At 35.4% G+C, this 13,613-nt stretch overlaps 1 protein-coding gene across 4 annotated transcripts; it reads left to right on the top strand.

Moving 5' to 3' along the window:
• Positions 1-2,654: 2,654 nt before the first annotated feature.
• LOC112527383 (serine/threonine-protein kinase EDR1-like) lies at positions 2,655-13,515 on the top strand. 4 transcript variants are annotated; one of them, XM_025137995.1, is made up of 15 exons: positions 2,703-3,216; positions 4,034-4,180; positions 4,262-4,474; positions 5,256-5,359; positions 5,830-6,656; positions 6,740-6,979; positions 8,941-8,981; positions 9,285-9,353; positions 9,451-9,551; positions 10,479-10,557; positions 10,628-10,726; positions 10,941-11,009; positions 11,828-11,877; positions 12,026-12,202; positions 13,014-13,515. In XM_025137995.1, the coding sequence occupies exons 1-15, from the start codon at positions 2,800-2,802 to the stop codon at positions 13,114-13,116; spliced, it is 2,736 nt and encodes a 911-aa protein (XP_024993763.1). In that variant the 5' UTR covers positions 2,703-2,799; the 3' UTR covers positions 13,117-13,515. The 4 variants fall into 4 exon arrangements, with proteins under 4 accessions (XP_024993761.1, XP_024993760.1, XP_024993762.1 ...); XM_025137993.1 differs by having other exon boundaries at positions 2,655-3,216; positions 4,034-4,474; positions 10,479-10,554; XM_025137992.1 differs by having other exon boundaries at positions 2,655-3,216; positions 4,034-4,474.
• Positions 13,516-13,613: the final 98 nt, after the last annotated feature.

The following is a 13,613-nucleotide window of genomic DNA, read 5'->3' as shown; positions in this document are numbered from 1 at the left end:
TACCCGGTTTTTTTAGGCGATTCAATTCTTTTGGCGATAAAATAACGACAATTATATGCACCAACATTAAGCACATACAAGATTAAATTCGAGAGGAAAACGAGAAGAATTTTTGGGCTCTAAAGACGATTTTGACAAACCCTAATTGCTGCCATTATTATTGACCGAATCGGTGATATTCGAGTCACCGGAACAACTCAAATCTTCCTTAAACAATTCCAAAATTTATAACCCAACTACTAAATGTATAGATTCGAGACTGAGACAAAAACTTACCTCGAACCGACAAGAAATCGGTGGAACCTTGCTTGCTTTTGGCCGTCGGGTTCCCTTCTAGGTTATCGATGGACTCTCCCAAGCTCTTAGGGTTTCTCTTTAACGGCTATCACAATTGGAAGAATTAGGGTTAGGTTAGAGGAATTAGGTTAAATAAGAAAAAAAAACCCTAATCTACGTAAACCCTAATCTAAATACAAAAGCTCAAGCCCATCATCCTAATTACAAAGTTAAAGTGGGTTATGCAAAACTAACCCCTCAAGATTGGTCAACTTCTTAAACTAACCCAAACTTCAAAATATATATATATATATATATATATATATATATATATATATACGCGCATGCACAAATCCAACAGGTATTATAAAAAATATAATAAAATGTGAAAGACACAAATATTAAAATCAATATCCAATAATAATTTTAATCCCTCTTAACCACCAACTAGTCCAATTGCATGAATTATTTAATTGATTTTTAAAAGAAATGACTCTTAAATTACTAATAAAAAATGTGTTTAATCTAGCATTATATGAGAAGTTTACATTTTACAGTGAATTATATTTTTTATCCCCGTGTTTTTATTAATTTTAATTGATTGGGTCTATCAAGTAAACTTTTAACAAAGTGATTTACAATTCTCAATGACACAAGTTTATTGTTTATGTTCTTGATAGCCTATGATTTGATGTTCATGAAGTTTGTATGCTTTTGATGGTTTATGTGTTCTTGAGGTTTTAATTAAATTAATTGTGCACATATTATTTTGTTTTTCGGAAATAAAACAAGAGTCAAAGGTAAAAATATAAAAAGGCCCATCAAGCAAAGTCACTTAAGAGTTGATTATAACGGCCGTTAGTTGGAAGGAACAAAATCACTAAAATATGCACATCACGAGGACCCATTTCCTTAAAACTTTATTTTAGAGATCCATATCGTTAAATCACTAAAGCAAATGGACATAAAAACATGTTTCAATCCAATCTAACCCCATCTCCCATACTTGGCTTTGACCCGAATTTAGTTTTTATATTGACTTGCTCTCTGTTTTCACCCTATCCTTCGAATAATTACTTGAATAAATGTTGAACCTTGGGGATAATGTGAAGTAAACCATTAAGGATAGCTCAATTGGCAAATTAAATACGGGTCATGGGACTTATCCTCATAGGTCGACAATGGGATTTTTTTTTTTTGTAATTTTCCGGGTCCCATGAGAATAGTGTATGTGTGTGCAAGCTACCTCGGACACATCCAATTAACAAAAAAAAAAATATATTTGAATAAATGTACATGCTAGCATTAAATGGATTCCCATTTACTTTACACTTAGATTTGATTCAACCTGACATCTTTTAAGATGCATTTTGGCACATAAAACATGACATGACAATATAAAATGTTTATGTCGAGCGTTTGACAAATAATAGATCACATGATACACTTTTTAGAGAAATTAATTAAAATAGCCATTTTAAGACTTTGGATTCATCTTCTAGCAAATCTATCATAATATTTCAAAAATGTACTAGGTTCGCAAGTGGCACCTCCTCAATTCATGAATAGGTCAAAGTGTAAAAAAGCATTATGCTACCAACGGGAATGCGAGTCTCGCCGGTTTAAATAGGACTATAATTGCGGAATTTCTACGCAAAAACATCGAGAAAACAACAAATATTTATTTGGTTTTAACCCTAATTTTTGAACCAGATTCACAAGTGTAGGGACCAAATGTGTAAATTGGTCCAAACACTTCCGCAAGTGACAGATATGACAAACTTAGGGACCTTTATTTAATTTAAAGATTTGGTCTATACACTTGCAGAACTGATTCATATATTTTTTTAACATTTTGACCAATCCACAAATTGAGGAGGTGCCAATTACAGATTTAATGAAATTATTGAAAATTGGAGAGAGAAACGACTATTTCTACTAATTTCTCTATTTTTTTATTAAATGTTTGACAAACCATAGAAATCCGAAATAACAAAATTAAATTGGATAATTTTGATTACATATATAGAGAAACGTTCAAATACAACCCGTCTAGATTATACAACTGATGCAACCCACCTATCCACCATTCATTTTTTAATTAAGTGTAGTTACAACCAAACAAATGATAAACGCTGATGATCAAATGAACGCTCCTGATTTGATTGTAAGAATTGTAAAAATATAAAGAATTACATAATAATCCACCTCCATATATAAACCATCTAATAAGTTAAGTGTAAATCCTATTAACGTTTAAGTAAAAAATTAATACAAACTAATGGCACGCAAAGCGAAATAATATAATGGTCCGCGAAAAAGTAATAATTACGACTTAATTTTTTTTTTCAAGCGGGTACAACCCGTAGAAGAAGTGAGCGTAGGTCAAGAGAACCTTCCTTTCTGCCGGGAGAGAGAGAGAGAGAGAGAGAGAGAGAGAGTCGGAAGGGGAATTCTAGAGAGAGAACGAACGATTGTGTGCGCGTGCGAGAGTGCGAAATTTGATGCGATCGATCCACGACGATGTCAAAGATGAAGCACCTGTTGCGAAAGCTTCATATCGGTGGTAGTTGCAACGATAACAACCATCGACTGGCCGCTGCCGACACGTCATCACGGCCTCCGGCAACGACGACGCTTCACTCATCATCACCCTCATCTTCTTCTCCATCTATCTTACCGATAATCGATGGAACCGCAGCCGTTTTATCTTCTGCCGTTGAGAACGTCAGTGACAACTCAAACTCATCCACCGTTGATTCTAATTTCTTCGAAGAAGAATTTCAGATGCAGCTTGCTCTTGCGATTAGTGTCTCATCGGGATCGGCCCAGACGGGTCAACCCGACGCCGAAACCGCACAAATTAAGGCCGCTAAGCAAAGAAGTCTGGGCTGTTCGCCTTCGGAGTCGTTCGTTGAATATCTTTCACTCCGATATTGGGTAATGCATTCATATTTTTAGGTCTTAATTTTGATGGTTGTGTAAGGTCACTTCAATCAAATCCCATTCTGTATATAATTGGATGTTCGATTCACTTCAACCCTAAATTTGACCCAAGTGCGGTGTTAAACATTAATAAGCCTAGGATCGTACTGGCCTCAGTGACATAAAGGATCCTGTAATTAGATTGACTTTGTTTTTTCTAAATAGTGGAAGATGCACCTCTTGCTCGAGAGGGCAATAACTTCATATGTGAAACGACACAAATTTAGAAGATTGAAAGGATGGATTTCCAACATAGAATCGGTTACGCCTAAGTAGCACTCAAGTTTACTTCGAAACAATATTAGGGTTTTATAACAAGGTTTCCTTAATATAAGCCACAATTAACTGTAAACTTTATTAGTTAATGGAGCAATGACAAATGGTTATCATCTTCTTTGGTTTCTAGACATTTGGATTTGAATTTAAATAAATATTTTACAAATCTAAGTGCTCTTATTTCAGCCTTAACTCACATAGTGTTAGTGAATAGCCTGGCTATATAGAACTTCATAGTCCATCTCTTTCTTTTCCATCACTCCAATCAGTATGTGCGATCAAGCATCCATAACATTCTTGGCACATGCTATAGAAGCACATTCACTAAAGTTATTGCTGGCGTGTGGCTTTTTTTTGGGTGAAATTTAGTTAAATAATGTAATTTTATCACTTGTTAGTGTTTACTATCCTATGTAAGGTTACTTCTATGCTTCTGATGGCAACATGCTATTTAAAGACAAGCTTGTAATTGATTGAGAGATTTTGGTTTGTGCAGAGCAATAATGTTGTAAATTATGATGAGAAAGTGATGGATGGGTTTTATGATGTATATGGGATTACTTCAAATTCAATCACTCAAGGGAAGATGCCATTGTTGGTGGATCTTCAAGCAATAGCTGTTTCAGATAACGTTGACTATGAAGTAATTTTAGTTAACCGAGTGGTTGATAAGGAGTTGCGGTACCTTGAGGAAAGAGTTTCTAATATATCACTGGAATTCCAGGCTGCTGGGACAAGGCAGGTTATGAGTAGGTTAATTCAGAGGACTGCTAATATTGTTGTTGATCAAATGGGTGGTCCTGTTAGTGATGCAGATGAAATGTTGAGAAGGTGGACTCTCAGAAGTTACGAGTTGCGGAATTCCATGAACACTATCATTCTTCCTCTTGGTTGTCTTGATGTTGGACTTTCCCGCCACAGGGCCTTGCTCTTTAAGGTATCGAGTTTTTGCCTCTTTTATTTAGAATTTTATCTTTTAATTTGGTATGTGCAAAGGTCGTGTGACTGTACTTTCTTTATATTGCTTGAAGGTGAATATTTATTTTTATATTTTTATGCTTTCTGGTCCATTGTATTTAATTTACGTTCCTTTTCACTTTCCTTGCTTTTCTTCTTTGCCTATACAAATGGTTTGTTTGGCTGCGTAATCAAAATAGTTGAGCTGTCTGTCCTGTGACAATTCATTATCTGTCTCTACTGTTTCGTGATCTGAATTTGGCAGCATCCTCATGCAATGGAATGTTATTGATACATATACTCATAGGTCTTTCATAGTATACCCGGAGTTTCAGGCTTTGAATGAGTATGGATGCATATGTATCTACTTAGTTGTTTGGCTAGTGCATAATAGTTGGACATGTTTCTATGTAACTTCACAACACCTCATTTGTACTATCATCATGCTTTGAATCAAAAGAGGGCGTTCTTTAGTTTTAGTGGCATATGGATCGCTGTTTGACTTTAAAATTCAAAGTTAATAATTGAACATAGAACATAATATCACCCATGAGACTTCATATTATGTACTTGAACTTTAGTGTATCAGTTTTCTCAACAGTTCGTAGATAAAATGTCAAAATCTTTTAAAACTCATCTCAAAACACAAACCCCAACATTTTCCTTCACAAGGCATAACTTTAGCATTGTGTCATCCTCTCTTTAATTCCTATCATTTTCATTCTCTATGAGCACATTGTCAGCTATTCATTCAATGGTAGGTACTCGCTGATAAGATCAACCTTCCATGTAGCCTGGTCAAAGGGAGCTACTATACTGGCACTGATGATGGGGCTGTGAACTTGATCAAGATTGATGATGGAAGGTATGGTGTCCATATTTTTTTAAGTGGCTGGTCCACAAATTTGTATGGTTGTATACATATGTATGTGTGTTCAAGTGTTTTTTTTGCTTGTATACGCACACATATGTTTGTGCTATACCAATCATGCACATGTCTGTTGTGTTTCTCATCTCTATATGCAACTCTGATATGTGCTTCTTTACCATTGAAGTTACCATTAGAAAAATGCATTCACCAACACTGATCATCTGTGGGTGGTGATTCAAGATGTTCTTTCCCTATTCAAGTGAGCTAAGCAGCTCAACATTCTATGTGCTGGTATATCACACACAACATGATGTTCTAAAATGATCCTATAGATAAACTCTTGGAAACTCCAGCATCTTTCCAGCTAACATTGTTACTATCAGTTCTTGTAGTCTTAGAAGTCATATCACATAGCCACGTCGTAGAAAAAGTTGATGAGATAGGATCTGGTTTCATTGATGCAGTGAATACATAATTGATCTCATGGGTGCTCCAGGCACCCTAATCCCTGCTGAGGTGCAAAGCTGTAATCTTCCCAGTTTTGGACTAGATATGAGGAGTATTGCCAGAGGTGCTGAGAGTTTTGAGCATCAATCTCCGCTGATTGAAGTAGACACGGATTTAGTGTCTGCACCTCAACCTGGCAACGTTGCCAAAATTGGGACTCCAAGTCCTGAAGTGGTTCCTGTTGCAAGCTTACGATCGAAAGCTCAGGATGGAAAGGTGCGGAAGAGAAATCAAACTAAGAGGTTTGAGTATGATTTTGGCGAGCTTCTTCCATCCCTTGGCAGGTCACATGAAGGTCCATCAGGTGCTGGTGGGAAAACATCCCCGGCGCAGAAGTTGCAGATTAAAGATGTGTCTAACTGTGTCATAAGTGCTGCAAAAAACCCAGAATTTGCTCAAAAGCTCCATGCACTTCTGTTAAACAGTGGCGGAACATCATCTGTGTCACATTTAAATGTAAATAACCAGGAAGGAGAAGGACAAGTATGTGAAACAATTCATTTGTTAGATGCCGACATGTTGAATGTTGGCTCTCAGCATGTTCCAGCTTTAATCATGCCTTATAACGAGGAGCGTCTTCCACCTCTTACTGGAGTTGAGGCTAGCAATGTTCATTATGAAAACCCAAATACTATAATGTCTGGGTCACAAGCAGAACAAGAAATAAGATCCAGTAAAAACAATCTTGGATACAGTTTACTTTCTGAATCTACAAGTGAGAGCCATAGTTTTATACTTGTTCATGATGGTACTAGTGAGGAGGTTCTGATTGATAACTCGGTTGGTAAGGTTTTTGCCGATACTTCTATAATGATTCGAAGCACCCTAGATGTGAAGCATGGTTATGAATCTTTGTTTTCTCTTCAGTGAAGCCACTGGAAAGGAAAGATGGAGAAGGCGTTGTTTATGAACCGTGTGCAATAAATAAAGCGGGAAAGGTTGATAAAGATAATGATGAAATTGAAATGTTAGATATGAAATTGACGGAGGCATCCACTATATGCCATCCTACAGCTTATAGAACTCACAAGGAGGGGATTAGCCTAACTGCGGTTGAGTGGGAAATTCGGTGGGAGAATCTTCAGATTGGAGAACGCATTGGTATAGGTAAGATACACTTGTATCAGTTTTCCATGTGACAATTTTTATTTGTTAGCAACACAAAGTACTTCATTAACAATGAATTTGCATGAGGCTGTTCTGGATAAATGTGAAAACCGATGCCGAACTGAACTTGTGGGTTTTCAAACTCTTCTTTGGTCCCAGGCTGGATGTTCTGTTATGTGTAAAATGTATGCTAGGATATCTGATCTTCTAATGTACCATGCCAGTGAAATAAGACTGGCTATGTTTGCAAAAGACCTATTTTTTTATTTATTCGAAAATTTTGATGTGTTTTTTTGATTAGTTTGCCGTTTCTGATACCATGCCACTCTTTTTTATTTCCTTCTTTTTGGCTGTTTTGATGTACATTAGTTGTTTTCTTTTTTCTTTGCTATTTTTATTTTATGCTAAAATCTGACTAAAGAACCACCAAAACTGAAATATGGTTTGGATTTGTGTTATCTTTGTCAACGGGTGTGCTTCAAGAAGATGATGATAGAATGATGCCTTTCAAGTTCTGGTGTTTCAATGTTAATATTTTTTATATCCTTGGTATATATTTTAGTTTTTACTGTTCACAGAAGACATCTGTAGCTTAAGTGTGATTTATTGAATGTCTTCTTTTAGTTCTTCGGAACATGTGTTTGATTAAAATTACTCTGTTCATATATGCTGGAAGGCTCTAGCAGTTAGGAATATTCCACATCCAGTTTTTCTCCAGCTTATAGCAAGGGAAAAAGAGTTAGCTTGTCTGAGCAATAGGGAAGTTAGGAAATAGGAACCATTGTATTTGGTCATAAAGATGGATCTGACCTTGTTAATCTATACTATATTATAAAGCATTTAACAAAAACTCTTAAAAACAAATTGTACTGTTTATTGATGCATATTACTTAAAATTCAATAGTACAAGTGAATTGTGCGTAAGTACAATTTATTAAGACTTTATTTTTGAATTCGTATAACTAACTTCAAATAAACATAATCAACTACATAATAAACATCTCATTTTAAATATAAAAGAATAAAATATAATTAGGATAATCATTGAGTTTTAACAGAATACTTAATTATCATTCTTATAAAAATTATATTATTAAATAATAATATATTATTTGTTATTAAATCTAAATTAAATTTATAATAAAAAATTGAATTAAAGAAATTACACAGAAAACGGGAGAACTTTTAAATAGTTGATTTAATACTTATATCGATACATTTTTTTCAAGTTTATATTTCGTTTAAAAATAAAAATATTATCGTTTTCTAAAACCATGTAAAACTGTATTATATTAACAGAGAAAATGAATTAAATGAAAAATTAAAATCTAGATATATCTCGTTGCATTGCGCGAGTACCCTTCTAGTTTGAATAAAGGAAGGAAAAACACAAGCTGCAGAATAACTTAACTGTTGGGCAATTTATATGTATTATCATCATGACAGAATTATGATTGGCGTTGTGCCAAGTGTATATAATGCTGAAGTTAATAACAAAATATATTTTGTTTTACAAAGAGTTAATGCTTCTGTTAGAAGTTGCTGGGATTCCCATGAATGCTGAATGTGAGCATGTGAAGAAGCTTTTGGATCTCAACATTTTGCTATGGTTGCCTGATATGTGACTTGAGTTTCTTCTTGTTCACCTTTAGCAACTTAACTCGGTTTTACATGAAATATGTTGATAAAATTGAAAAATACTCATGCTAATTATGAAAACAAGGTGTAAAACATTTCATTTGTATATATGAATTAGTAATGTTGACATAATGTCAACTTACATGGTGGCAATCAGTTTTTTTTTCCTGTTATGATGCATCATCTAGAAAACTGACTTGATATTTGGTTGGTTCTTTGCGTCTTTTCCTTTCTATTCAGTGTTCGTATTGCAAGTTTATGCGTTCAGAGTGATGAGATCTTATTTAGAGTAACAATCTTATATTATTCTCTTTTTTTTCCAGGTTCTTATGGCGAGGTTTATCGTTCAGAATGGAACGGAACTGTAAGTTGCTTCCAAATCAGTTGCTATTTTATTAATACTATATTTGACATGCAAGTTTTGTTGCGAGTTTCTACAACTGTAGTGTTTTAGAAGACGATTTTCTGTTTAATTGTTTAAAGTTTTCATCTTTGCTCGAGCTAAGAATGTAATGGTCTTGGTTCAAGTGGCTGCATCTTTGGCCCTAAATGCTAATTTGATTTCGATTGTTATTTGAGAACATAAATTGTCTAAATTTATTAAGATTTCTTCCAACTGCTAGGCTGGTTAGTTACTTCAAAGTGATATGATGGTATTTGCTGACAGGATGTGGCTGTGAAGAAGTTTATGAACCAAGATATCTCAGGCGATGCACTAACTCAGTTTAAAGGCGAAGTGAGTGTTAGAACTTCTAACTTGTGTCATTTATTGCAGATGAATAGCTTCTTCAATACAAGTATTAGACATAGCGTCTGGCTGTCTGTTTTTGTAGGTTGAGATCATGTTGAGGTTGAGACATCCTAATGTTGTTCTTTTCATGGGAGCAGTCACTCGTCCACCAAATCTTTCCATACTGACGGAATTTCTACCAAGGTGGAGTTTGTTTTTTTATGTTTATAATATGATTTTCTTTCTTTAGAGTATTAATGGATCTTGCTTTTCAATGTTTGTTGACATCCTTTAGTTACTTATCTATTTGATATCTCTAGGATAAAAACGATTTGGTCGATCACACACAACGAATAGTGATTGTGGAAGAAAATGGGGAACACTTATTGTATGGAACGAGTAGGATGGATTGAATGGGGCTACAAGGTGTTTTGTGTTCTTTTCTTTCTCAGCTTCCTCAAGCACCAATTCATCGTGTGTGATATCTCACATCCCATATCCCCATATATATAACAAATTTTACCTTTTTTTTGGGGGGGGGGGGAGGGTGTTGAGCTCTCAAAACTCATTATTGCTTTGCATGAAAGCTGGGAATATCAACTTGCTGGAACCCATTTGGGATGGAAATGGGTTTGACACATGTTTCCTGAGTTCTAAACTTTTTCATGCATCCTGTATAGGAATACCATGATTGGTTTAAACATCAAATCAGAGTCCTCGCCTGTCTTTTTGGAACAACATTTTTCTATGTGGGAACAAGACCTCCAAAACACAATTAATCTTTCCCTTGATATAAAAAAATTGTAACCTTGCTTTTTAATAGTAAGGATGCTTAGTTATATAGGAGTTCCTGATTAGATCTCTCCTTATTTGAATTTATTTGTTTATTTTACATTAATCATATCTCACTTCTTCTTCTCCTTGAAGACTTGGATTGCTCTTTGTCTTGCTGCATTATGATGATATTATGCATCCAGGATGGGTGAAAGAACCTAACATAAATACATGATGATGGACTTCCTAATGATACATGAGCTTCATACATAAAATACTGGATTCTAGTTTAACAATCTGGAGTGGCTGAATTATTTCTCATGTTGTCTTGTTTTCTGTTTGATTTATGTTTTCCAGGGGTAGCTTATATAAGCTGTTGCACCGTCCAAAGGTCCAACTTGATGAAAAGAGGCGAATGCGTATGGCTCTTGATGTGGTAAATGTTCAGAATGATTCCCACTTATCTATATGTTTTGTATGTTTGTAATTTTATGAAATGCTTGTAGGCCAAGGGAATGAATTATTTGCACACTAGCAATCCGATTATTGTGCATCGGGATTTGAAGACTCCAAATCTTCTTGTTGATAAAAATTGGGTTGTTAAGGTTTGTACTTTTGTTTATAGTATGATAAACATTAGGTTGTTAATGTTTTAATATTTACATAACTTGAGTATATTCTTGATCCTGTTGCACCTGTTAAAAAGTTAATACCATACTAATGCCATGCTCATGTGCATCTATTGGTACATCCATAAACATTGAACTTGTTATGTTTTGATCACCCTATGGCATTGAAATATCTTGCTTATGTATGCAGGTATGTGATTTTGGGATGTCTCGCATGAAGCACCACACTTTTTTGTCTTCAAAATCTGCTGCTGGAACTGTATGTTCTTACTGAAGTGTCATTTATTTTAACTATCCGAATTGCTCCTCTCAGTCCGTTCTACTCCCTTATCATATATATAGATAGATAATAAATAGAGAGAGAGAGAGAGGTGCACCGATGTGGTCAATAATGCTTTTGGAGGACCACTTTTTGGAACATGCTCATGATAACCTGGAGGTTCTTAGCTTGAATCTCACACTTGTGTATCATGCAGTGAGTTTCCATCGGTGTGTTGATGGACGGGTGGCAAAGCTTCAGTCTGTTCGTGGTTTCTTGGGTCCTCTAAAAAAGTAATGCTTTTGGAAGAGCCTCTTAACACACAACCTCCCCTGTAGGTCTATTCAGTGGGACTTGTGTGCTGTGTAGGGTGTTCCACTAGCCTGTTTCACTGTTTATATATATATATATATATATCATTTTTTCTATGGATTGAGTTCCGGTGAGAAGGGAAGTTATGGTGAGAAGCGTAAGAAGAAATCTCCACCCTTGGATCAATCCTAGTTAAATGTCTACACCAATGAGGTGCCCCGAGATGCACCGGATCAATTCCCTTCTAAAGCGCAATTCATGGGTGGCCATGAGATTAAAAGCGATCAAGGGTTCAGATCTCTTTTTATGCTTCTCACCATAACTTTCTTTCTCACATGATCCTTCGCCTTTTTCTATATGTCATTCTTTTTCTATGCCCCCATCTCACTCCTGTGGATATTTCGTAGTGCTATTGGGGGTGAGTGTGGGGTGCTGGAGTTGTTTATTTGAGTTGTGAAGTTATTGCATCCATGTATTAAATATTAATGGCTCCCATTGTATTGCAGCCTGAGTGGATGGCACCAGAAGTATTGAGGAATGAACCATCTAATGAGAAGTAAGTGGACTCTTATTTGAAATGTACACATAAGTACACGTTGAATGCATCTGTCGATGGAATAACAAGAGCATCTATGAATGCTCAAAGTTTCATATCTGAAGCGAGTTTTAATCCAGCTAAGAGAACAGATGGGCTGATTATGCAGGTGCGATGTATATAGCTTTGGTGTGATTTTATGGGAATTAGCAACTTTGCGTATACCCTGGACAGAGATGAATTCAATGCAGGTTGTTGGTGCTGTTGGTTTTCAATACAGACACCTTGACATTCCAGAAACTGTTGATCCTGCGGTTTCAAGAATCATAACTGATTGTTGGCATCCGTAAGTCGCTGCTCTTATGATTAAATTATTTTTACTTGTTATTTTATTATTAACTCATTGGAGAGCACTTGCATTGCATGTAAGTTTTGTCACTGCATTAGTTAAGGACATCATTATTGATAGAATTATGATATAAAGAGTAGTCAAAATGTTGCTTCTTTTAGAAGTATGAAGTCCACTTTGTATTTTTTGAGTTAGATAAGTTGAATAAATCATGATAATAAAGCAGTTTAAGCATTATGTGCCAGGTAGAACCATAGGTCCTAATACCAAAATAGAAGGAAGGATGCTGTAATTCAGTTGATCATGATGGTAATAATCGAGAGATTTGGATTTTGTGGAGGGATCGGGAATTGGAAGGATTTGGAATCTTTGGTTTGTAGGATTTGGAATGGAATTGAATTCCCTTCTTTATACATAGTTTATAAAAACAAATTATAAAATAGTTTAATTGCCTTCTATTAACTTATTATTACAAAATGAATGTTTTTAACATATTATAAAACATTATTACAATCAAATCCTATAAAGTATGGGATTGGATTTCCAAGTCCAATGCTTGTGGGATTTCATTGAAATCCTAGCATCTCAATTCCGGACTTCCTTTTAGGAATCCAATTCCAAATCCCCATCAAATCCTGCAAACCAACCAAGCTCTAACTGTGGTATGATTTACACATGTCAACAAACGGGAAAGCATGTATGAAACTTAATTAGTCAATTATACTTGTACAAGTGCATTGTAGCAAGAAGTAGCTTTTTGCTCTAGCATTGTTTTAGGTAGGTTGACATGTGTTTATTTTCTGTGCAGCGAGCCACAGTCCCGACCATCATTCAGAGAGATCATTGCCCGACTCAAAACTCTTGGGCGTCTTTCAGTGGAACGGGTAGAAACTTGTATAAACCAACAATAGAAAAAGGGATATGGAGAGGGTGTTGTATGTATCTATAGGCAGGGAGGAGATAAAGCTTGTTTCAAAAGGTCACAAAAGCGTGGTGGATTGGGAAGTGTTGGTCGACGCCCAAAGTCGGGGGAAGAAGCACAGCCAAACCAGATGGATGCAGTTTGTGACTACCAACTATGTTCGTTGATATAATAATATTATTGTCTATAAATTGTTAACAAAGAAAGAAAAAGAAAAGTAGGGTTTTTGGTGGGGAGGTCATAAAAGGGAGCATTTGCATTGCAGCTTCCAAATTGTAAAACACTTTGTGGTCTGTCTCTACTTTTATTCATTTTCTACAACTTGCAAACACATCCACAGATATCAAATGTAATTTGATTGCTGAAAAAGGTATTTGTGATTCTTGTGTTTGATTTTAATTTTAAAATTACAGTAAACTTGTTGAGTACTGTTTTGCCTGACTAACGTTTGAAATCTTCTTCTAGAAACTTAACAATAACAGTGGA

The sequence above is a fragment of the Cynara cardunculus genome (genome assembly GCF_001531365.2).
Source record: "Cynara cardunculus var. scolymus isolate 2C chromosome LG 15, CcrdV1, whole genome shotgun sequence".
Lineage (NCBI taxonomy): Eukaryota > Viridiplantae > Streptophyta > Magnoliopsida > Asterales > Asteraceae > Cynara > Cynara cardunculus.
This window is presented reverse-complemented; position numbering and strand designations above follow the sequence as displayed.